The 22,415-nt window shown below is 40.9% G+C and overlaps 1 protein-coding gene across 1 annotated transcript in view; it reads left to right on the forward strand.

The window, feature by feature from the left end:
- The window catches only part of FBLN5 (fibulin 5), a 42,118-nt gene that overhangs the window by 11,706 nt on the left and 7,997 nt on the right, over window positions 1-22,415 (forward strand). Inside the window, exons 5-6 of the mRNA XM_085061532.1 lie at window positions 20,091-20,213; window positions 21,491-21,607. Of these exons, the coding sequence (XP_084917658.1) occupies window positions 20,091-20,213; window positions 21,491-21,607 (240 nt within the window). The remainder of the gene's footprint in view (window positions 1-20,090; window positions 20,214-21,490; window positions 21,608-22,415) is intronic.

Consider the following 22,415-nt stretch of genomic DNA (forward strand, 5'->3'; position numbering starts at 1 on the left):
ATTTGATCCTGGAGTTTTTCAATCATCTTCTACTTATGCTGTACTTGTTTCATATTTTAGCACAACTCAAGACAGTTTACCCTTGATTATTTGCTGTAATGAGACTAGACAAGCCAGGTAAAATAAATGTGGAAAATACAAACTATATATATTAAGACACAAGACCATATGTCAGGAGACTAATGGAAGAAGGATCATTAACATCCTGGAGTACAGACATACTTAGCATAGTCCTGTCCCATTGGAAAAACCCACATTTTACAGCTCCAGACAAACATAAATACAAATCTTTTAGCTCCAGCCTCTGTGCTTCTGATCTGATGGCCTGATCTATTCACAATCCCAACAAGCTTCATAAAGGTAATCATGAGTTGACTATAAAATAATCGTGGGTTAAAAGGTAAATCTGAAAACTCTCAGAACTCCTTCCTTCCTCAGGAAACCATTGCACCAACATGGAGGATGGGCTGGGGCTGATGAAAGACAAGACTCATCCAGCTGCTACAGTAGGGTCCATCAGTAGGGTCATTCCTACAGAAATTTGACCATCAGTAGAGGTATCCTCTCCTTCTTACCCCGGAGAATGAAGGTGAAAATGCTGTTTTTCACTGAAGTTGGTCCATTTGTGGTAGAGAAGTTGGCTTGATAGAAAAAGCTGCTGTACATATCGATCTGTAGCAAGGTAAACTGAGCCTTCTGTGGCTTGGCTTGTTCCTGCTTCCATTCCTCCCTAAGTGCCATGTGGGAGGAGTACAGTCTGGTGGTTAAAGCACAGGCGAGGGCTTCATTTATTTGTGAAGTTTCTACTACTAACAAAGAAATGAGTAAAACTGAACCAAGAAATACAACATGCAAGCCAAGAATGCTGGCATGTTATTAAGAAAATGGGCACTCTGTGCACTGGAAGGAAAAATAGCAGGCTCCTGAGTATGGCAAAGTGTAACAGTAGGTGCAAGCCCATCATTCTGCATGTCAGTGCCTTTCAAGCGCCACTCATTGACTGTATTTATGGGTGATGGTGGGAGAAGTGAGACCAGAATAAATACAACTGTAGTACAGCCACAACTGAACTTGAATGAGCTACAATCATACTGGGTAGGTAGCTGTGCAACAACTGGAGACAAAAACACTCAGACCCATTATTATGGTCCCTATTTACTTTGGTGAAGATCTTAAAGCAGAAGCTCATGCAGTGAATTTATTAGGTTTATGTTAAGCTGTCTTGAAGATAACTGTAAGTATCTTATGATCAGGGAGTCAGGTACCATATTTTCCTCCTGTTAGAATACTGATAGCACAAGGATTTCCTAGATTTTGTGACATTCTTTGACATTCTGAGGTCAGAATAGACAGGTGATCAGATCATCATCTTATGATTAAAAACTGTGACCACCAGAAGTGTTTGAATTTGCTTTCAATTTTATTTTTAGATGAACTGATTCTGTTTGTAGAAGTGCGCATCTGCTGTTTGGGAGTGATCAAAAGTTTTCTAATTTCTTTTTCACTGAGCTGTGAGCCAGGAGGGAAGCACAGTGGCATGCTGAGGGGGACAGCTGAATGAGAACAAGTCATGTTACAAAACATAACAGGTTTGTGGGCAGAGAAGGGCCATAAGCACACAAGGGACACTATCCATGTCTTGTTAGATGTGCAGGCTTTAGTCCAGACACAGGAAGGTTAAAGTCTCTCTAGACTGTGACCTCTCTAGTTCATAATGTGTTTCAATTTTCCCTCTTTCTTGGAATTGTATGATACTGTGGTATATACAAAGTGGCAAGAACCCAGGCGTCCCATCTCCCTTGAGGTTTGTAGACTACAGAGAGAAAGGATATGCAGGGAAAAGAGGTTCAACTGATACTCTGGTTTAATGGCTCAGCTATGCTTGGTCTCTGACTTGGGGGTTATTGGTCACTGGGCTCTGAGCCAAACAATACACAGACTTCAGCTGTCACCAAGAGTTAGTTGGCAGGAGGTTCAATCTGACTCAAATCAGAGGAGCAGTAATCGTGCCCAGCCTGCCATATCCTCTGGCATGTGCTGGCCAGGGCAGGGCTGACACCCCTGCCATTAGTCTCTGAATGATTCCTTAGACTGGCTGCTAACAGTGTGTGATACATGGGGCTTTGTTGCTGCCTTGCCTTTATTATGTCTTACTTCCAGGGATTTCAGCTGTGCCAAATCAGTTAAAGCCACAATGTACTGATTAGCTCTGTCTGCTCTGGAGTAGATTTCATGAGCTTTCCTTTATGGAATAGCTGTCATGCAAGACAGTCCCACCAACTAGACGATTCCAGAGCTTAAAAATTGACAGGTGTCATGAGTACCCTTCCCCAGTCTGTTGGCTCTGTGGCTTGCTTTTGTCTCATTTTCCTATGAGTAACACCTTCTCTACCTTCCTGAGCATGCACAGGTCAGTATGCGGTTGTCTCTCCTCACCTGGAAGGATGATTTATTTTCAGTGCCCTTCACAGTACCAGCACTCTGCACAGGCCTATGTTAATTTTTGCATATATTTGCAGCACCCACAATGCCTAGAGATGGCAGTGTTCTCAATGACTTAAAAGTCACCGTTTTTTTTGGCCTCTCCATTATATTTTTTGGGTCAGTCTTGTTTCTTTTCACTTGGTTCCAGCCTGAAATTGGCCGTGGTTATATGTCACAATATAGATGTTAAGCCAAAATATATAGAAAATATGAATTCTCTCATTTGCCAGTGTAAATCAGCCAAATGGACCATAAGTTTTGCCAGACTCTATAGGTAGTGATAATGTGCTGGCACTGCTCCTTTGTCTTGTCCCTAAAACACCAGACCCATGACAGAGCTGCCATGCAGAAATAGAAGAGCTGCCTGATGTTGTGTGGAGTTTAACATGCTCTGACCCCTTAATCTGCCAGTTCCCTGCCTTCCCATTTTACTCCTTCAATGACATGAGAGAATTTTTCAAAGAAAATGAAGCTACTGGAAGGTGAATGTGAGTTACAACCAGCCCAATTCATGGCAGTTGTTTCAGCATGTGCCTCTTAGCTGGGACGTGCAGCCCATTGTGGGTGACAAGATGTGCTGAAATCCATCTTCAGTTTTGACACCAGCAAAACCTCCTCTTCTTTCAGCTGTAACTCATGGTTGCAGGCACTCCGTGGCATAAGACTACACTGCAGTGTGAGGAGAAGGATGGTCCAGAGGATAGGCAGTAGTGTAGATGTGAGGACAGCTGAAATGCAGCGCAGGTCCCCAAAGCTTGGTTAAGTCCCCTGCTCTCACTGACCTACATCCTCAGTGGGAGTTTAGGGTGTTATATCCATTGGTCTGGTCTGCAGCCTTTGCCACAAGCTGATAACACAACCTCCAACCTCTTTGCTCAATATTGCTTTCAGAACTGACTACTTTGAGGAATCTCAGTATCCAAGCAGCTATCTGGGAACCCTTGAGAGCTCTAGGTTTTCAGGCAGAAGCCTTCAGCTTACTGAAAGCTGGGGTGTGGATGGTGTCTTCTCTTGGGCATCTGCAAGTTTCAACATACAAACTCATAAGTCCTGCTGGAAAATTTTCCTGTTTTTTCTATGGATCAGATCCACATCAGTAAAATGCCACTACAGTGAGAATAAATCTGTTTGTGTTCATGAAACATTCAGATACTGAAAATAAAAGAAGAGTTTCAGGTAAACAGGGAGACCCTAGGAGAAGAGGGAGAGGAATGCACCATAAACTTGCAGGGCCTGAAAGAATCCACTATTTACTGCTTGGTCTGAGACTGTGTTGTTTGATTTGGGTTTCCTTTTGTTTTTTCCACAAAATAATTTTAATGTTTGCTTTGTTATAATATTTTGAGCTTGTTGTTTGTTTGTTTTAAAGTAAAGTTCTTGTTTTCCATTCATTCCCCTAACTAAATGAAACTTTAACTTGTGAGCCAATAAATTGCTGGGTGGATCAAAGGCATCAACTGGTTTTGTGGTACAGCCAACAAATCTGTAGGTAACACTGAATGGGAAGACTGTATAAACAGTAACACACAGAAGTCTAGGAAAGCTACAAGTGTGGTCAGAAAATTAAGGGACTGAAACCCAGCAGCATGTGAAAAGTTAACCTAACACATGGTCATCTGGTGGAAGATGATCAATAGAATGCAGTGATGTCAAAAGCAGTGTAGCATAAGGCAGTTTCTGGCAGTGTTACTAAGAATTCTCATTCCAGAACAGAGAGGGAATAGTACTTCAGTATGTTCTGTTGAGAATGGATCCAACCTACTGACATTAAGTGTAAGTACTTTTCTACCAGATAAATGCAGATAAGTTTATGGAAATCTCAGTATAGAGCAGCAGCAAGCTGGGGGCATTATTGAGGCTGACTTTGATGGAAAGAGTGAAGTGAATTGCAAAACTTAGGGTGAGATGACAGTAATTGGAACTGTAAATGACAGAGAAGCAGAAGTTTGTATGGTGGGTGGTACAAAAGAATTATTATTGCTGAATAGGGTATAATTTGCTGAAACTAAGGAAAATTACTTTTAGACTGAACATAGTAAAGCCCTTTTTGGCACTGCAGTGTATCAAGTTATACAAGAAAGCACTAGGCATGTAGTAGTAGAGGAGTAGTACAAAATGTAAGAGTAGAATCATTTAAAAGGTGCCTGGAACCATTTTTAGCAAGAAAGAGTCTCACAAAAGTTGGGGGTGGGACAGATGTTGTCAGGTGTAGGTTGCTCTCCTTCAATATATTTCCAGCTTCCAGTGTGCACACTGGCACAAAAGAAAACAGTTTGTTTTATCTAACAATGCAGAGAAAAGTTCGTAGCATGGGTAAGAGCCTCCACCCATTAAATAACATTTATTGTCACTATGGCTGAGCAAGGCTGGGATAGCTTAAACGGGTAGCCTGACATCCCCTTTCCGAAGGAGGAATCTTGGAGCAGCACAGACTCCGCTTGCCAGACTGCCACTCCTTAATCCTGGAGCAGGAACCAGGCCAGGGAGAGGAGATGTGATCTGAAAGCTATAGCATGCTGCTAATTTCCTGCTATTGCAAACCCTGTGGGGAATCCCAAACCCGGCACAGGCTGGAGCAGCCTTGGATCAGGCTCATGCTCTTCAAAGGTAAACTGCAGCAATATATACAACACTCACTGCCAGCAAATCACTGAGCACTGCATCTGGAGGTTTATTTCAGAAGCAGATTGAAATTATTTTAATTAAAAGCAGGGCTGACTTTGTGATGGAATAGGCCAGCACTGTGCATTGACAGCTATCAGTTGATTTCATGCACTCATCCCAAAAGACTGCAGCATGCCAGCTTTAGAAAGGAGGTTCTCTTCCCCACCAAATCAGTGCCGTTTGAAGATATGGTTCTGTAAAACCTGTATTATGTTTTTCAGGTGGTACATTTAATTTTGGGACAAAATTTGTTCACATTAATATTTTCAAGAGGTTTAACTAGTCATAGATAAAAAGTGATATAAGAGAACTTTACAGTGTTACACATAAGACTTCAAGCACTGCCCATTAATTTAATTGATAAAAGTGAAAAATCTATCTCCATGTTTCCCAGGCAATAAACCCAATCGTGGATTTGAGCCCAGAGAACTATGGCATAGGTGTGTCCTAGAGAATACCTCTAAAGAGGCCAATACAGACTAGAGAATTCCTGTAAGGGTAACGAGCAGCTGACAATTTGCAGTATACCCATTAATGGCCCAGCAGGTCACATGCATTCTGGAGCTGATAAGTGATGTATATGGTCTAAACATATACAATTCCATGACATTCTGCTCCACAAAAACCTCAAGCTGACATCTAGAAGCTTGAGACAAGAAACTGTTTCAGAAATATATGATCCATCCATGGTTCATTCTCTTTGACCTGGGGAGGGACATGACATGCTGAACTAAGCACTGTCTGCAGTATCTGATTGGAGATGATTAGAAAGACTACAAATTGTAGAGCTAATCATGCTAAGAATTTGCTGGGCCTGCTTCTGTCCTGGGGACCGTGCCTTCTAAAATGGACCTGCTCCCTTGCGTGACTCTGTATGACCTGAGACCTTGTGGCAATAAGGGAATAATAAAAGAAAATACTATCATAAAGAAAAAAATGTAAATTAACTTTCCACTACAGCCGGCTCACATGATGGAAAATTCACTGGGATGTGCCTTCTGGAGAGTAAAAGCAGGAGTTTGCTCCAGTAATAATCACAGAGATTAAATGTTCTTGCTGGTTGGGAACATTGTCTTTTCTCTTTATTTATTTACTTTTCTTTTTTTTTCAATTACCTAAAAAGAACATGGGGTTTTTTTCAGGCCAGGCTACTTGGAAATGAACCATGTGGTTTGAGAATTCTCAGCGTGAACATGTGTCTTTCTGAGCTTTCATGGATAATGTGAGAGCTGGTGGGACTGCCTGTGACACTGGTCATATGGCCAGTCTGGTGTTCAGCTTGTAGCACTAGTTAATAATTTCTGAGTTCTGGTATAAGGAAGGTAGGCTTATCTTGAAGATGTGGAGACAGAAGTGTGCAGGTCTGTATGTGTGAGTAGTGCAGTCTGGTTCTGTGTTAGTACTGCACCCAATGAAATAGTTCACCAACCTCAACAGTAGTTCTAATTTAAGCAGAGATTCACATTTGAAGTATTTTCCCTTAACTACCTCTGGGTGAGAATTCAGAGAGCAGTCAATTTCTGCTGCTTTCACAGGCACCCAATTCTCCCAATCACTCTGGTTTCCTGGCATGAAAAAGACCTGGGCATGCTGAAGGATATGCAGCCAAAGACTGCTGCACATCATACAAGGAGAGGCTGAGAGAAGTGGATTTACCCTGCCTTAAGAGCATGAGGCTATGAGGGAATTGTACTGCTTGCTGCCTTGCACTGTCTAATGTGTGTGTAATCAAGAGAAGATGAAGCCAGACCCATCTCAGAGCTGCAGGTGGACAGGAATGGGCAAAAGTTGCAATGTGGGAAATTCTTATTAGCTATAAGGAGAAATGTTATCACAGTGAACTTGATCAAACACTCGAATAGAGGTTCAAAAAGTTTGTAGCTGAAGGAGAAATTCAAACCTCAACTGGAAAAGGCCCTGAGCAGTCTGATTGAATTGTCCCTGCTTCAAGTGGAAGCTAGGACCAGTTAACTTACAGAAGTCAACTTCAACACACCTTGTGCAATGGTTCTGAAACTGCAGTAGCCTGTGTCTATACTGGTTCTAGCCTTTAATATATTGAAGGCTCTCATAAAACGAAAGTGGTATTCTCTTTGTCACATAGACCATGAGTTTTAGCACTGATTTTAAAGTGTTGCAAGATCTCTGAATGGAGTGGGGTGCTTTTACGTTTTCTTTGGAGGCTCTGCATAGCTGACCAGTTACATGTGGTAAAATGTAAACTCACATCACAACCCCAGGGTCTGCAGGCAGTGAGAATTAGAAGTCCTTTTTAAGACGGGAGACCATCAGATCTCTGCCCATGGCAGCAAGTCTTGCCAGCTGCTCCAGGAGCTGTCATGATTGACTAAAGAGAGTGTTATGCTTGGCACTAAGGGCATTGGGACCTTATCAGGGGAGAAAATTATTTTTCATACTTCATCTGAGTTTCAAATCTGTCCATGTGTCAACATGCTTTATAACAATCTCAAAAGTGCCACAAAGCCAAGGTAATTCTTGTATAAATGTTAGGACCTTTTGGGCTCTTTTATAAGCAAAGAATGGGTAGTGGAAGAAAGCCAGTGGAGAAGAAAAATCTCTGCAAATACTGGCTTCCAGGCTCAGACAGCTGTGTCCTCATTACTGTTAATAGCAAAGAGCTATGAATGTTGGGCAACATTCCACTCTGAGTGTATACATAGCAAGCCATCTATTTATTTATTTCAGTGGTGGTGATCATTGGAAAATGCCTATAACCCCTGCTCAAATAACTGGCTTTAACTCAGATTTGGCATTCACTGCTTTATAATGCTTGAACCACATTTTCTTGCAATGTTCCAAAAATTGCCACCGGCCAACAGGGTTGCAAACTGTCCTGGATAAATGAAAACTGTGTGGATATGGGAGGTTTACTTTGTTCCAATTAGTGTGTGATGTGGATGTCTACTGGCAGTTTTCCTGCTCTCCTTACTCTCAGTTCATGGCTCCCTGGAAAAAGGTGTTTAATCTCAAAGGGCTTTTTTTCTCCTGCCTCTCTCTCTCTCTCTCTCTCTCTCTGTCTCTCTCTGTTAAACCCCATTCAGAGACCTTTAGGGCCTAAATTAAGACAGAAAATTTCAAGATTTGTGACATTCTGCTATAGCAAGATCTCAAAGGAGATGTGCTGAGCCTTTACAGGCAGAAATTTGTGTTTTGTTTAGCCCCAAGGACTGCCACTTTTGAGCAGGACAATGACAGGTTCTAGATGGTTGCAAAACTCCCAGGCAGGACAAGATGTGAGGCTGAAACTGCATCAAAGAAAATTTCTAATAAAGGTTACCTAACATTTTGAGGAGTTCTGGCCCTCACCTGTCAATCAATAAATCAATTGAGATAAGGGCTGATCTTCTTCCTCAGTATTGATCCTGGCATAAGACAGAAGTATTGATCTGGATGGTCTTGACTGAATTTTTGCTCCATTAAACTGAAGATTCACTTCACCAAAAAACTGAGAAAAAATTCCTTCATTTCTGGTTATTGTTTCTACTTCACCATAGGAGCTTCCAGATACACATGCTGTAAGCAAGGCTCTTTTCCCTGGTTTTAATGGCTAGGTTGTGGAAATAAGGTGTTAGCCCCTTGGAGGAAGTCAAAGCACCACAGTGCCCTTTGTATATGTGTTTGACCCACACAGTTTCAAGTGACACAAGGCAATCAGCAGCCATACCACCTCCAGCTGGTACCTCCTTGCATGCTCAAGCCAAGCAGCTTCAAATCCAGTCCTCTGCTGAATGAGATGCTGGTGATTATTGCTGAAGCTTTTGTGAGAGATCAGTTAGTGACAAATCTCATGTTACAATTCCAGTTTCCCATAATAGAGATCCCTTGTCATCTTTTTTCATGTATATTGAGGATTTCAAGTAATCCTGTGAGAGTGACTACAGCATTCATACTGAATTATCTCTGTGGGTATTCACATATTGCTCACCTAGAATCTCTCTGTATTTTCAGTTGTTTGCACAACATGTTTGATGTTGCACATCCAAAGTGGCTGCAGTTTAATGGAAGAAGCAGCCCTTCCAATAAAAGTTTCTGTTATAACCTGCAGGTGGATATTTGTATCCCTTTGTTTTCACTGTGGCTTTCATTTCTGGATCCATTTGGATCAATTTCTCCTGTCGTATTAAAAGTCGGACTGTTCTCTTCTTCACTAGTTATTGTGGTTTATTCCCAGTCCCAGACCTCTCTAGCCTGCCAAAACACTTGGAAAAGGAGCTCTTAATGACTCAGTTAAAATGTACGGTCAAGAAGTTCACTTATTAGAGGAAATGTAAACTGACCACCAATTGGCTAAACCAGCTGGCTGGACTATTTGTGCTTGAGATTTCTCAAAGCTCCCCAGGGAACAAAAGTGGGAATAGCAGTTCTCTGCTTTTAGTTCTCTCATGTTCTGTACCCTAACAGAAAAGTCTTTGAAAAAATTTGTTGGAGGAGAAGCCAATATGATTTCACAGACATGTTTAGAAGATTTATAAATAACACTTTAAACTCTTTTATTTTTGATATATTCTTTCTTTCACCAACCAATAGGATTGCAGAGAAGACATACGATTCAGCCATAGAAAATTCACTTCTTCAGTGTTAATGGTCATACTCCTCTTCTGTAAAATTTTATAAGCCTTCTCTAGAGCTTCTTGCATGAGACTATTTCATATCATGCAGCAAAGGGATGATTGTAAGGATCTTTTTTCTTGTTTCTGAGTGTGCATTTCCTGGCTCTGACTGCACTTTTTTTGCTTCCATTGCAAGAGAAAGAGCTACTTAGATAACCTCCCAGCAGCTGGGAGTATTCTCAATAAAATCTCACTGGCTCCTCTCACCACCCTACCAGCAGATCACAGTGTAGCATATGGTCATACAAAATGGACAATTTTGAGAAACCACTATAACACTTCATTTATTCAGCTGAAAAATATGTTTCCTGATGATGAAGATAAAACCATGTTGAGCAGAAACTTCTTTTTACCTCCTAATTCAGCAGGTTCAGTGTCATCAGTGGAATAGTAACATCTGCCTCACTTCAGCAGGATACTTGGGTCACTCTTGTTCTGCTGCAGTGCAGCTACTTGAAATAAAGTGCAGCAGGAAAAGAGCTGAGATTCCCAAATCACAAGCATGGATTCTGTATTTCATAAGCTGTGCAGATTCCTGCAGCAGGAAATCATGAATCCAGAAAACACAGTTATATTCCAGCCCATGGAGTTTCCACATTTAAGCAAAGCTCTTAGTTGAAATTAGTAGCTTGTCTTATTTTTGATCCCAGAATTAGCATATTGACTGTGCATTTGTGCAAAAGCTCTCATGGGGCACCAGGAATAGTCCACACAAGTGGCTGTGCTCTTGTACCAACAGGGAGTCCTGGGAATTGGTGGGAGCAAGGAGCTGTGATCATGCAGATGATGCCAAGTGTGTGAACCACACACAGGTCTGCTCTGAGCAGAGAGGGGAGAGGCTGCTGGCCCTTCAGTCCCCTTGCTGTGCCCTTCTCTGCATGGCTGTCCTGTAAATCTCAATCACAAAAGCAGGACTAGAACTGTGCTCAGAGAGCAGAGCCCTTCACAGTTTATCTGTTGTTTATCATCTTTGAGTAATGTGAAAAGAGAGGCTCAGAGAGCTGGCAGCAGACATAGAACCTGTGACACATGTTGAGCAATTTTCATACCAGGCAGAGGGAGCAGAATTACAGATTCATGCCTCACACTTATTTGGTGTCCATTTCCAGACTGACCCTCTACGTGAAAAAAACACTTTAATCCTTGTTTAGCCATCAACCAATAACCTAATGCATATGGGATGCAGATAAAAAATTAATTCAGCAATCAATGGCCAGTCCTCAGACAGTGAAATATGCAATTAAACAGGTGTTTAGGGAGTTGATCTTGGATTGTGTCCAAGCTCAGCGCGGTCAGTTGTCCTTGGAAAAAACACTGACCCCACACAGCAGCAGTTTGAATTTGGCTTCAGTCTGCACTTTAGGAATGTGGCATTGTTATTTCTTCCCTTTTCTTATCAAACGTAATTATCTTGAGAAAAAAAAGTTTTGAGAAAACATGTGATTTCACTGAGTAAAAATCTACTACTGAGGAAATTATTTTTCAGTGTCCAAATAAGGAGTGGGGGAGAAGATTGGGGAAAGTGCTCTGTTCCAAGTAATCTTGGAACTGATACCCATGTTACTGAGCTCGGATGTTTAGTCCTGGCCTGCAATTATGCCTATAAAAAACAGACATCCAATCTTTGTATTATTTTAAAATGGAGCCCTGAGGGTTATAAATGACTGAACGAGCTTTAGTGTTTGAGCAGACAGAAATTCTGGAACGAGCTGTCAGCTTTGAGCCTCTCTTCCAGAATGCTGCATCTTAAGAGCAGGGTTAGCTCCTGGGGTTGTGACAGTAAAACAGTGGGACTAAAACACAGACAGAATAAAATAAAGACCTAGGGCCCCAAAATCACCCACACCTCCTTGTAAAAGGGGGAAGAAGATTTTCCATGGCAAACTTTTTCCAATCTGCAAGACCTTTGCTCTCACAACTGTCAAATTAATCTTCAAGATTACTGTGTTGAACCCCATGGTGCTTGTGGCTCTCAAATAATCATAATGGCAAAAACATACCCACTTTGTCAATGGCTGATGAAAAGAAGGAAACACAGCCATAGCTACTACTGTGACCCACAGAATTTTGTAGCATGATTATCAGAATTCATTACTTAAGAAAGGAAGTCATGCATGCTAAATGTGTTCCAAAGAGAACAAAATGTAACAGTCCATCTGCGAAACAGCACACATTGCCAAAAGCATATTGTCTTGGAAATCTGCTGTCCACATTGGCTTCCCTCTTGATCACAGAGTCCAAGCAAAGTTTCACTTCTAATTGTCAAAGTCTCCAAGAGCGTGGTTCTAGCTCAGAGATGATAAGCCCACATCCTTCCATGACAGCTCTCTGCTAGTGCTGTTATTCCCTTGTCAGCCAGCCGGGAAAGGATCTGCCCCGAGGGCTTGGAAAGGTCACAGTGCCCTGAGCACAGACCACGCCTGTGGAGGGATAAGCACACTCACAGATCCACTTTCAACACCAGTGCATGGGCTGAACAAGGACAATAGTCTGCCTGTTCCTCTTGTGGCAGGTACAAATCATCTCCTCGGGATGGAACTGCTTTGGTAATCTTTCCACTCTGTGCACTTACTCTGTCCTGTGGTATGTAACCACACGCTCATAAGTACCAAGATTTTTTTTCCTTTAAAAGAAGCTTTTTCCCAAGAAAATCTTTCCCTGCCTGAAAGGCTCTGAAAAGTCTCTGAACTGATGAGCTGATCTCAAGGACTTTGTTTCCTTCTCTATTCTGTAATGCATAAGGTCCATTGCATGCGTAATCCTTTTTTTCTGAGCAAAGACAGTGTCTTTTTTTACAATTTTTAAACCTCACCATCCTGAGGGCAGGTGCTTTCAGTTCCTAAACACCTCTGCTCCTTCTCCTATTGTCTGCTGGCTTCTTCCCCTGCCTTTCCACTTCATGAAGTTACCTAGATTGCTGAAAAATCTACTACTTCCTGCATGACTGCATCTTCTAACCTGCAGTTTAGTCCTCTTGAGGCTCTTTGACTCAGCAAATTGTCTGTGGTAATAACTTGGATTCTTTCGCTTTTACTTGGTTCATCCTCCATAAAAAAGCAATCATTCTGTGTGTGTCCTGAAAGAAAGGTGGTTGGTATGCCCAATATCTTTAGGCTGATGACTTAACATCTTTTGGCACGAAAATGTTATTAACATTTTCCATATTTTATACACATTTCTGAAGTTACTACAAACATTAGAGGTACAATTTCTTTCACTAAAATTCAGTTTTATTGATTAAGGTGAAAAAAAAAATGTATATGCATGCATTTAAAACTTTGCAATAGAGAAATCATTTGGAAGAGCTTTACAAACTCCTATCCCCACTTTCAGTACTTTTTCTGTCCCAGTTAGATTTCCTAACAGCCTAGGAAATGGAAAATTATGTAAGGCAAGCAGAAAATCTCAGGTGTGATGGTAATAGATATACATAAAATAACTAAACATTGAATGGTGTTAAATTATTCAGTGAATTCTTTAAGACACCACCTTGACCACATAATTTGCATTTTTTGTCACACAGGGCACAGAACTTTACCCATCAAATGGTGTTTCAAAGACATATTTTTCACTACAGCATATTTCAAAGAATAAATACTGTTGAGGTATAAGACCCTAAAATAAGGGAACAACCTTTAACATCCTCACTTTTTCCATATGTAATTTCACAGCAATACTCAGTCCTATCTGTAAGGGCAAGAAGAGTTGTGAAAGCCAGATAACTCTTTTAATTTGCCACTGAGTATGTCAATAGTTCTCTTTCTGCTTCAGTAACTGCTGGTAACTTTGAGGTTCCCTGCACCACCTACCATGTGCTTTATTATGTTTTTCAGATGTTTAGTCAGTAGTACTACTAAAACGTGTGTCTTATTTTTATTTTTGTCTTCTAGACACTGAGTTTCATCCCATTGTCTTTTGCTTTAGCTTTAGTGACAATATCCAGATAAGAATGTCATTTTCATGAAGATGTTTAGAAACCACAGGCAAATATATCTTGAATGTTTTCTTAAATGGATTACTAAATGGAGCATATCTTGCTCTAAGATAATTTTTTGTGGCATGGAGTAACTCTTTGGACTTTGTATGATCTCTTTGCAATATCAGTTTTTGAAGTGTTGACACCAGAAACATTTTTCAGTAATTATTGCACTAATGCAATATACAGTGGTAAGAACGATTTCCTGTGTCTACTCAGTGTTCTCATGTTTATGCTTGTATTTTCAGCAACCTGATGTCAGGAAAATTTCATGTTTAAGTGATTATCTTTAAGAACCCCAAGTTATTTTCTTGACCTATGTTTTTTACTCTTGATATATGACCTTGCATTTGTCTGTCTTGAAAAGCACTTTCAAATGTGCCCATCATACCTAGCAAAATACTTTCATATAAGATTTCACTTGCAATTTAGTTCTTAACTCCACCAGCTTGTGATTCTCAGCATTTTATCACAAACGTGGAAAACAGTGAGCCAAAAGCAGATCTGCAGAATTCCACATTTATGATTCTCTCTCAAGGTTTTTGAACTCCTAGTCTTAGCCTCTTTGGTTTGAGAAGTACTAAATATGTCTGGTCTTAATTCAATGGATCAGAGCATTGGCTTGCCTTTTATGCTGTGATTTCTTGCAATATTATTGATATAAATAAGAGTGGTCTCAGTCCTGCATTCTTGGTGGACATGAGTCAGTATAAAAGATCTTGTGACAAGGATTAGCTTTCCTGGTGAGATGTAGGGTTGTGCTGCAGTTTCACATGTAGGTTTCCTTTCTGACTATATTAATTTGCTGCCCCATTTTTTGTGTATGCATGGCTTTTAAATTGTTTATTTTTTCTTTAATTTATGAGCAGCAAATTAAAAATTTCATTCATTGTTCTATGATGTGGCTAAATTCTAAATAATCCACTAATATCCATTAATATTAGCTTTTACAGATAATAAACCACAAAGCTAGTAATTTGCATGCTAAACACAATTAGTTCACTTATTTATTTTGACATTGTAAATTATATCTATCCAGTCACCAGGCATCCTGCCATCCATTAAAAATACAATCTGTACCAATAAAAACAAAGCATCAGCACATCACAGCCTACAAAAGGCAGACAGCCAGAAATACAAAAAAAACTTTCTCCACCCTTGCAATCCCCAAATGAAATCCCATTGCCCCAGCCCCCTCACCTCTTATCAAAATGTCAAGTAAAGACAGCATCACACCCCAGAATTGCTAAACCAAACCACCACAGCCATAATTTTCTAAGGCAAACACACTGATGTAAGAGAGAGGGATGTGGTGAATTTTGGTGTAGTCAGACTTAGGCTCTTGCAGCACAGGATTCCTTACAAACATATATGGAGATGCCATCTACCTATTCTCCCATGCTGTCAGTAAGCCAAAGATCTTTAAAACTCATGGCTTGGAGCCATGAGGCTCTGTTCATTGTAGGTGGTATTTCTGAGGAGGCAGAGAGCAATGGTCTGGATGGGCCATGTGGTTGCTCTCAGTATACCTCTGGGAAGTAACAAAGTGAATTGTTCCCACTTCAAGTCAGATTTTAATTTGTCTGGACTCCTGCCCAAAATTCTGCCTTTGGAACTAGCTGTGGGAGCAGTAATGTGAGTACAGCAACTGAAAGGATGGATAAGAAAAGGGAATACAACAACTGAAAGGATGGGTGAGAGAATAAATGACCACTAATTTAATAGCACACAGCAGGATAAGCAGGAGCTGAAACAACTAGAGGCAGCATTGGCCAAGCACTCCTTGGCAAGAGAAGTGATACATCCTACCCTGCCTTGGTTCTCTAGTGTGCTTATAAAGTGCTGAACAACTGCTCTGTCAAAGGAGTCACCCAGAGTCACTAGTCATTTGGGAAAATCTGAATTTGTTCAAAATCATTATGTATGACAACCTTTAACATCCTCACTTTTTTCATATGTAATTGCACAGCCACATTCGCAGTCCTGCCTGTAAGGGTAAGAAGAGTTGTGAAAGCCAAAAAACTCTTTTAATTTGCTACTGACTACGTCAATAGTTCTCTTTCTGCTTCAGTAACTACTGGAAACTTTGAGGTTCCCTGCACCATTAGGGTAGAACAGCAACATTCTGAGTACAGTAGAATTTAGCTGAAATAGCCTTTGATGCTTCCAAGGTCCTCTAGTAGAACATAATGCTTTCAGAATGGTGGTTAATCTTTTATTTTAGATCTCAATAGCCAGTGTAGAGTCTGCATAAAATTTCTGAAAAAGTGGTATCTTGAAGTGTTCCTATAATAGGGGCAGGTTGTACATGAGAGACTACAACACAGAAAGGTCTGTGACCTGCTCTTGTTTCTGTTTTGTTAAGTGATCACAGGCTTGTCCTTTAATTCCTTAATCTTGAATTTCCTTGTTAAAATCCAGGTGCACTGGTATTTATGACCAAGTGGGATATTGCAGGGTTTTGTAGTCCAGTTTGATTTGTATTAGGATTGGAAGGCATCAAATAAAAATGGACCCACTGTGGATTGGTTTTGTGCATAAGAGGGCAAGCCCTGTCCTGAAGAGTTTTAGATGCTAAACAGGGAGGAGGCTGGACTATGGCAGAGATTTTGTAATGCCCATTTTTTAAACAAGAAGCAGAGTGATGGAAGATGAAAGGCAAGGAAGAGTTCCCACAAGATAAATTCTCAGCCCCTGAGTTACAGTGTGGTCACTGTATCTGTGCTGGCTCCTTGTCCTGCACTGTAACCACCAGGTACTTTAGTCTGTCTTCACTGAGGACAGATCTAATTTGCATTTCCTTCCTAGTCCACCTCATGGCAATTCTTCTTTGTTGCCACATCCTGAGTCCTCTAGCCAAAATCACATGAGGTATCCAATAACAGTAGCTATTATTAAAGACTAGACTTGCTGTTTGGATGCAGGCAGTGTTTTCCAGAGATCTTGGTGATAAAAGGTACTAAAAGCAAGTTCAATATAATGAAAACCATCCTTGGATTATCAGCGATGGGTGACAGCATGTGATGCTTTCATGGCACTGACGCTGAGATCATCGAATATCATTTGTTAACATCTTGAATGGAGGGCAGTGGGGTTTCTAGGGTTCCTTGCTAGCATGCTCCCCTTTAATAACTCACTGGTTAGACTTTATTTTGGGGCTCAGATGACAAGTCATGGCAGTATTTCTGCCCACAGTGGAGTCTATGACACAAGTTATGCTGGGTCAGACTCTCTTCCAGGCTTAAAAAAAATGCACCTCAGGGACTTCTTAGCCACATGTGCTGTCCTTGTATTGAGTAGGCATTACAGCTTTTTATTCTCTGAATTTGTCTTACCTGCTTTGAACCTACAAAGCTATTGAAAATCTATTACCATGTACAATTAGCATCACAGCTGTGCTCTTGTAATGTGTATGATCACAGAGGCAGAGGTAGTACAAATGGGCTTTGAAGTCCCAGAGCATGAAGACACCTAAGATTTATGCTTGAATGGGACAGAAATAAGCTGTGCAACCAGAACAAGAAATTATTCATGCATTATTCATGGATTGTCAGGTTCCAGTTGCAACCTCTTGCAACTTCCCATTCAAACAAAAATGCCCTGGAAGTGTTTTGATATAAATTCTATGCCTATCCCTTATAGGCAACCTCTTGACGTTCTATGGCTCATTTTCTCCCCAGAAATAACCTGGGATTGTTTCAGGTCTTTTTCCTTTCCCTGTCAAATGTCTAATTTTGCCTTTAGCAACCACACCTGCTCTCACTGTATGCTGCACTGTGTAAATAGGCTGGGCAAGGCACCTTCTGTCTCCCAGGTCTGATATCCTTCAAGATGATCCCTAAAGGCTGGCCAGTTGTTGCACCAACAGTTTTCTCAGTGTGCAAAAATCTGCTCTCACTTAGTGAGCCCATATAATGTGCATAATCCGGGGCAGACAGGCTGGAATTATACTACCTGTTTCAACTGTGAAGGCTGCTTGCCAAAAATAATTTATTTGATTGTATTGGCTGGGTCAGTCAGAGTTTAATAGCACGTCGTGGTAAGGGGCAGTCTTGGAGAATGCCAGACATGCAATACAGAACTGAGTGTGTGCATTCAGGCCCAACCAAAATTATTTGCTGCCACCAGTAAAGCTGCTTATACCTGTTGGTTCCATAAAACTTCTTTAGTGAAGTCACCAAGGTACTATTCAGTGCAAAATGTGACGAGTCAAGGTGTTCTGCATAGACAATTTAAGGTTCATCAGGTTTTCTGGCAGAAACTCCACAGGAAGCCTCCATTGTAAAAAATGTTGCATTCAAATAGAAATATGCTTCCAATACCACCACAAAAAGCAAAGACTGGGAGTAAGCAAATAAATCTGCTTGGTATATAGCAAATGGAAGAGAATCAATGTCTTGCTTCTCTGCAGTGGAGCTCATGCCACTGCTACAAATACAACTTGGGAGCAAAACCAATCCCATAGCCACCTGTTGCTTCAAGTGAAAAACACATGGTACCCCTGCAAGAAAAATGCACCACAAAAGAGTGAAGGACCTAGAGTCTTCAAACAGCCTTGCTACCACATGAGGCAAGACCATGACCCTCATTTTGTTTTCACTTTGCTTCACCTATTAATATTGCTGGAAGCAGGGAACATGGAAAATGAAAATCTCCTTTTAAAGCTTAGTGCAGACTAGGAAAAGCAGAATTGGCCAGATCCCAAGGTACCAGCCCTAAAACAATAAGCAAGCATGACAAATAGAAAGCTTTTTCATTTAGAAAACATTAATGTCATTGTTTTTAAATTTATGGTTAGATAAAATCTCTGTTCAGATACTACCAATTATGTGTGATATACTACAAAGGGAGGACCCAGATTTTTTAGCCCAATCACAGAAGCAATAGTTGAACTGAACAACAGATTTATGGACCTGTATAGTCTAGACTTGTTATCTTACCATTTTCCCACTTCCCCCACCATTTTGCCAACCTTCATCCGGCCAATAAATACATGGGAACCGATTTCTGACAGAGTTAATTACCTCTAATTGTGCCCCTCTTGTTATCTTACCAGCTTTGACTCACCATAAATTGCTCCAGTACAGATGTTGGCAAGATAAGAACTCTAGACTCTCTCCATATGTATAATATTTATGTATTTATTTATATATCTGAACATGTTAGATATGCTGCTGTGTAGACTGGATCAGTTATTTCATGCCTGCTAGGATTGCACAGCTGACTGGCTGTGCTTGCTGCCTTGGGGTCAGACAGAGAGATGTAATTCCTGCTCTCTGCTGCCTGCTCCAGCCCAGGGCATTGGTGAGATACTTTCAGTCATGACCTAACAAAGTCTGGGTTAATAAGAATCAGGGGAGGATCAAGGCAGTAGCATTGCTTGCATGACATAGTACTTCAGCAAAGGCCACGGCACATTATGCTGATATAAAAAACAGTTCAGGTATCAATAAATAAAACATAGAAATCTTAAAAAACTGACACAATTTATCTTTTTATATTTCCATTTCTGACATCTAGAGGCAAACCTGATGCCTAAAACATCAGGGAAGATACTGTGCAAGGCGTGATTCAAACTGAACTTCTGACTCTGAAAGGCATTTTTAATCAGTTAGGTTCCAGGGTCCTGCCTTATATAAATGTAGGAATGCTATTCACCTCCTCTGCAAAAAAACAAAAAAAAAAGGAAAAAAAAGCCCACATCAAAAACACCCCAAGGGGTTGTAATAAAAATCCAAATACATTAAAACCAATAAAGATGGAGGGGGAAAAGTAAAAGAAAATAGTTTTCTTGTCAGGAAATTGATTTCAGGGAAGTATACATTTTTTGGTCAGGTAAAGGTTGATTTTTGGTTGAACCTTCTGTCTCAAACATTACAGTGAGACAGTCTGCATTGGTGAAGGTAGGAATTAATTTTCTTTATGTCTCTGAGTTGTGTTTGTACATCTCTCAAACCCCCCTTTATCTCTAACTCTTCAGTGGGGTTGCACAGCCCTTTCATCAGCCTCTCCCTAGGACTGAACACTGCCTGTAGCATCAAAATTCCAGCTCAGTGACATAGCAAATGTGGAAGCAACAAAAAGTTTGAGATAATACAAGACTTTCCTTGAGGAGAAACACTGGGTCATGTGCAAAACCAAGAGATTTGGTGTGCACCATCCATTCTCACTGCTCTCAGACATTTATTATTGTGAATTTTCTCAGGTTATGGTCATTCTCCCCACTCCTCCAAACTTTGGTTCCTTGCAGAGAGGCAGTGCACACACTGCACAGCATGAAAAATCTTTTGTTGTTGCTATTTCTAACATTTTCCTTCTGTATTTCTGTGTTGCAGATATAGATGAATGCGCTTCAGATTCTCACCAGTGTAACCCCACCCAGATCTGCATAAATACTGAGGGGGGCTACACCTGCTCCTGCACTGAAGGCTACTGGCTGTTAGAAGGCCAGTGTTTAGGTAAAACCCTCATGTGATATGGTATCTGAGTGTCTGTGTATGTGTACCTGTGAGCCCCTGAAACAGAGTCACTAAGCGTTTTTGTCAACTAGATGGTTAAACCTGCAGCTGTGTGCAAACTGTCTTTTGTCTTTGTAAGTGCCAGTGGGGTGCTTGGCAGAGAGACTCCCCCAGGGAACAAAACTGTAGATGCCACACAACTAGCATCATGATAGTGTAATAACTGGGTTTTTCATATTGCCCGTCTGAAAGATTTCCTTTTATGTGATTTAAAGTAATGTATTTAAAGTAATGCATTGTGTCAGTGCAATGAGTTATTAATTTACTTCAAGCCTGTGTTATTTTTGCAGGATTTGGTGAAGCCTGCTGCTGGTGTGCTCCCCACCACTGACCTGGCCTTTAGGTTATCTTGCTAATTGACTGCAGATAATCTGCTGGGTTTTCTATTACACGGATTTAGCTTCAAAGCTTTGAGGTCATCCATTAAAAAAAAAAAAAACCATAAATCAAAGACCAATTGATACCAAAGGAAATGTTAAAGCTTTGAAAGGACAACTATTTCAGGTGTTTCATTTCAGTTCTTAGTTCTGGGGCAAAAATCTTCTAGTACTTACCATCTGATGTATCTTAGAGCATTTTCTTGTGCTCGTAGCAGTCAGTTGCATTGCTAATGCTAAAATTCAGCACAAACTGCTATTTTGGCATTAAATTAACTGTTTATACAGTCTATAATTTGTCAGTTAAAAATTAATGTAAAAAGTGAATGTGACTATTCCAAAAAACAGTCTTTCAAAAATATCCTCACTAAAAAAAGAAGCCTATAGTAGCAAACACTGCTGTTCCAGTGAGCAGCTTTGGTAAATGTGGAGGCAAAGAAGGTTTCTATTTTGATTCTGGCAAAATTTCACTGCAGTGTTGGCTGTGGTTGTGCTGGTGGGCTATGCCAGCTGTCAGGTATCCTTTGAGGGAGCTGCTTAAAAGAGCAGACTGGGCTGCCTGATTTACATTAAGCTGAAGATTACAGCAATGACAATCAATTCATCAAACACACTGGCAGATGTCAGATGTGCATAAAACCACATGACTACATTCTTCTGGGGAGAGGTGTATTTTAACTATAACTCCACGTCTGAAGGGCTGGAAGTTTGGCTGTTACATCCATAACCAGTGAGCTGGGTTATTTCTGCATTATCAGTACTGCTGGCTCAGTGTGCTTGCTGTCTTGTGTCTCATGTGAAAATGCAGACCACTCTGCTTTCCGTCCTTCCCACGCACAGATATAGATGAATGTCGCTACGGCTACTGCCAGCAGCTGTGTGCCAACGTGCCTGGTTCCTACTCCTGCACGTGCAACCCAGGCTTTACCCTCAACGATGACGGCAGATCGTGCCAAGGTAGGTGTCTGGTAAACCATGGCTGAAACCTTTGCTCCCCACCCAGCAACACCCTTAAAACTTTCTGGGTTTTTAGAACAAAAGTAACCTTCCCAGCACTGCTTTTGAAAATGTTCACAGGTTTGTCAGACAGGTATTTGTGTAGTTTCACAGAACCTTGAAGGGGTTCAGGTGCAACATGACCAGGGTATCAGGAGAAATGTGCACAGAGGCCCAAACCTCAATGCACTCAATGCAGTGGAATTACCAAGAGTTCAGGCATGGAATTTACTATTAGAATCTGAGGCTGTGTGACCCACCTGAGGCAGGGAACCTTTGTCAGATCAGTAAATCAGAATCTCCCAAGATCCAGACTGGATTCCTATGCATTAGACCACCTTTTGCTGTGATGTGCTACCTCAATCAAAGTCAACACATCCTCTCCACAGTCTCCCTAGCAAAGCAGGGAGTATCTTCCCACATGCTGCAGGAAAAGGTCTGTGCTAATGATAGCCAGAAGCTGCTAATGTCCTAAAAGGAAAAAAAATTGCTTATGCCTTAGCCCAAGATTTCCTTGAGGACCCTTCCTCATTGCATTTTTTTCCTTAGGAAAATCCTGATGCATTTTGTCTCAGGCCTGTTATGACAATATTGCTCCAATAGTTTTCAAATTGTAAGATAAGGACAGAAACATTTTAATAAAAGTTTCATTCCCATCTTCCATGTTATTTTTTTTATTGAAGACATTCCCAAAATGCTTCACTTCCACACAGGTTGTGTTTCCAACAGGCTATTATTCCCAGGCATGAGCCTGAATCCAAATAAACAA

This window comes from Lichenostomus cassidix, chromosome 5 (genome assembly GCF_008360975.1).
Source record: "Lichenostomus cassidix isolate B80296 chromosome 5, HeHo_3.0, whole genome shotgun sequence".
In the NCBI taxonomy this organism is placed as follows: domain Eukaryota; kingdom Metazoa; phylum Chordata; class Aves; order Passeriformes; family Meliphagidae; genus Lichenostomus; species Lichenostomus cassidix.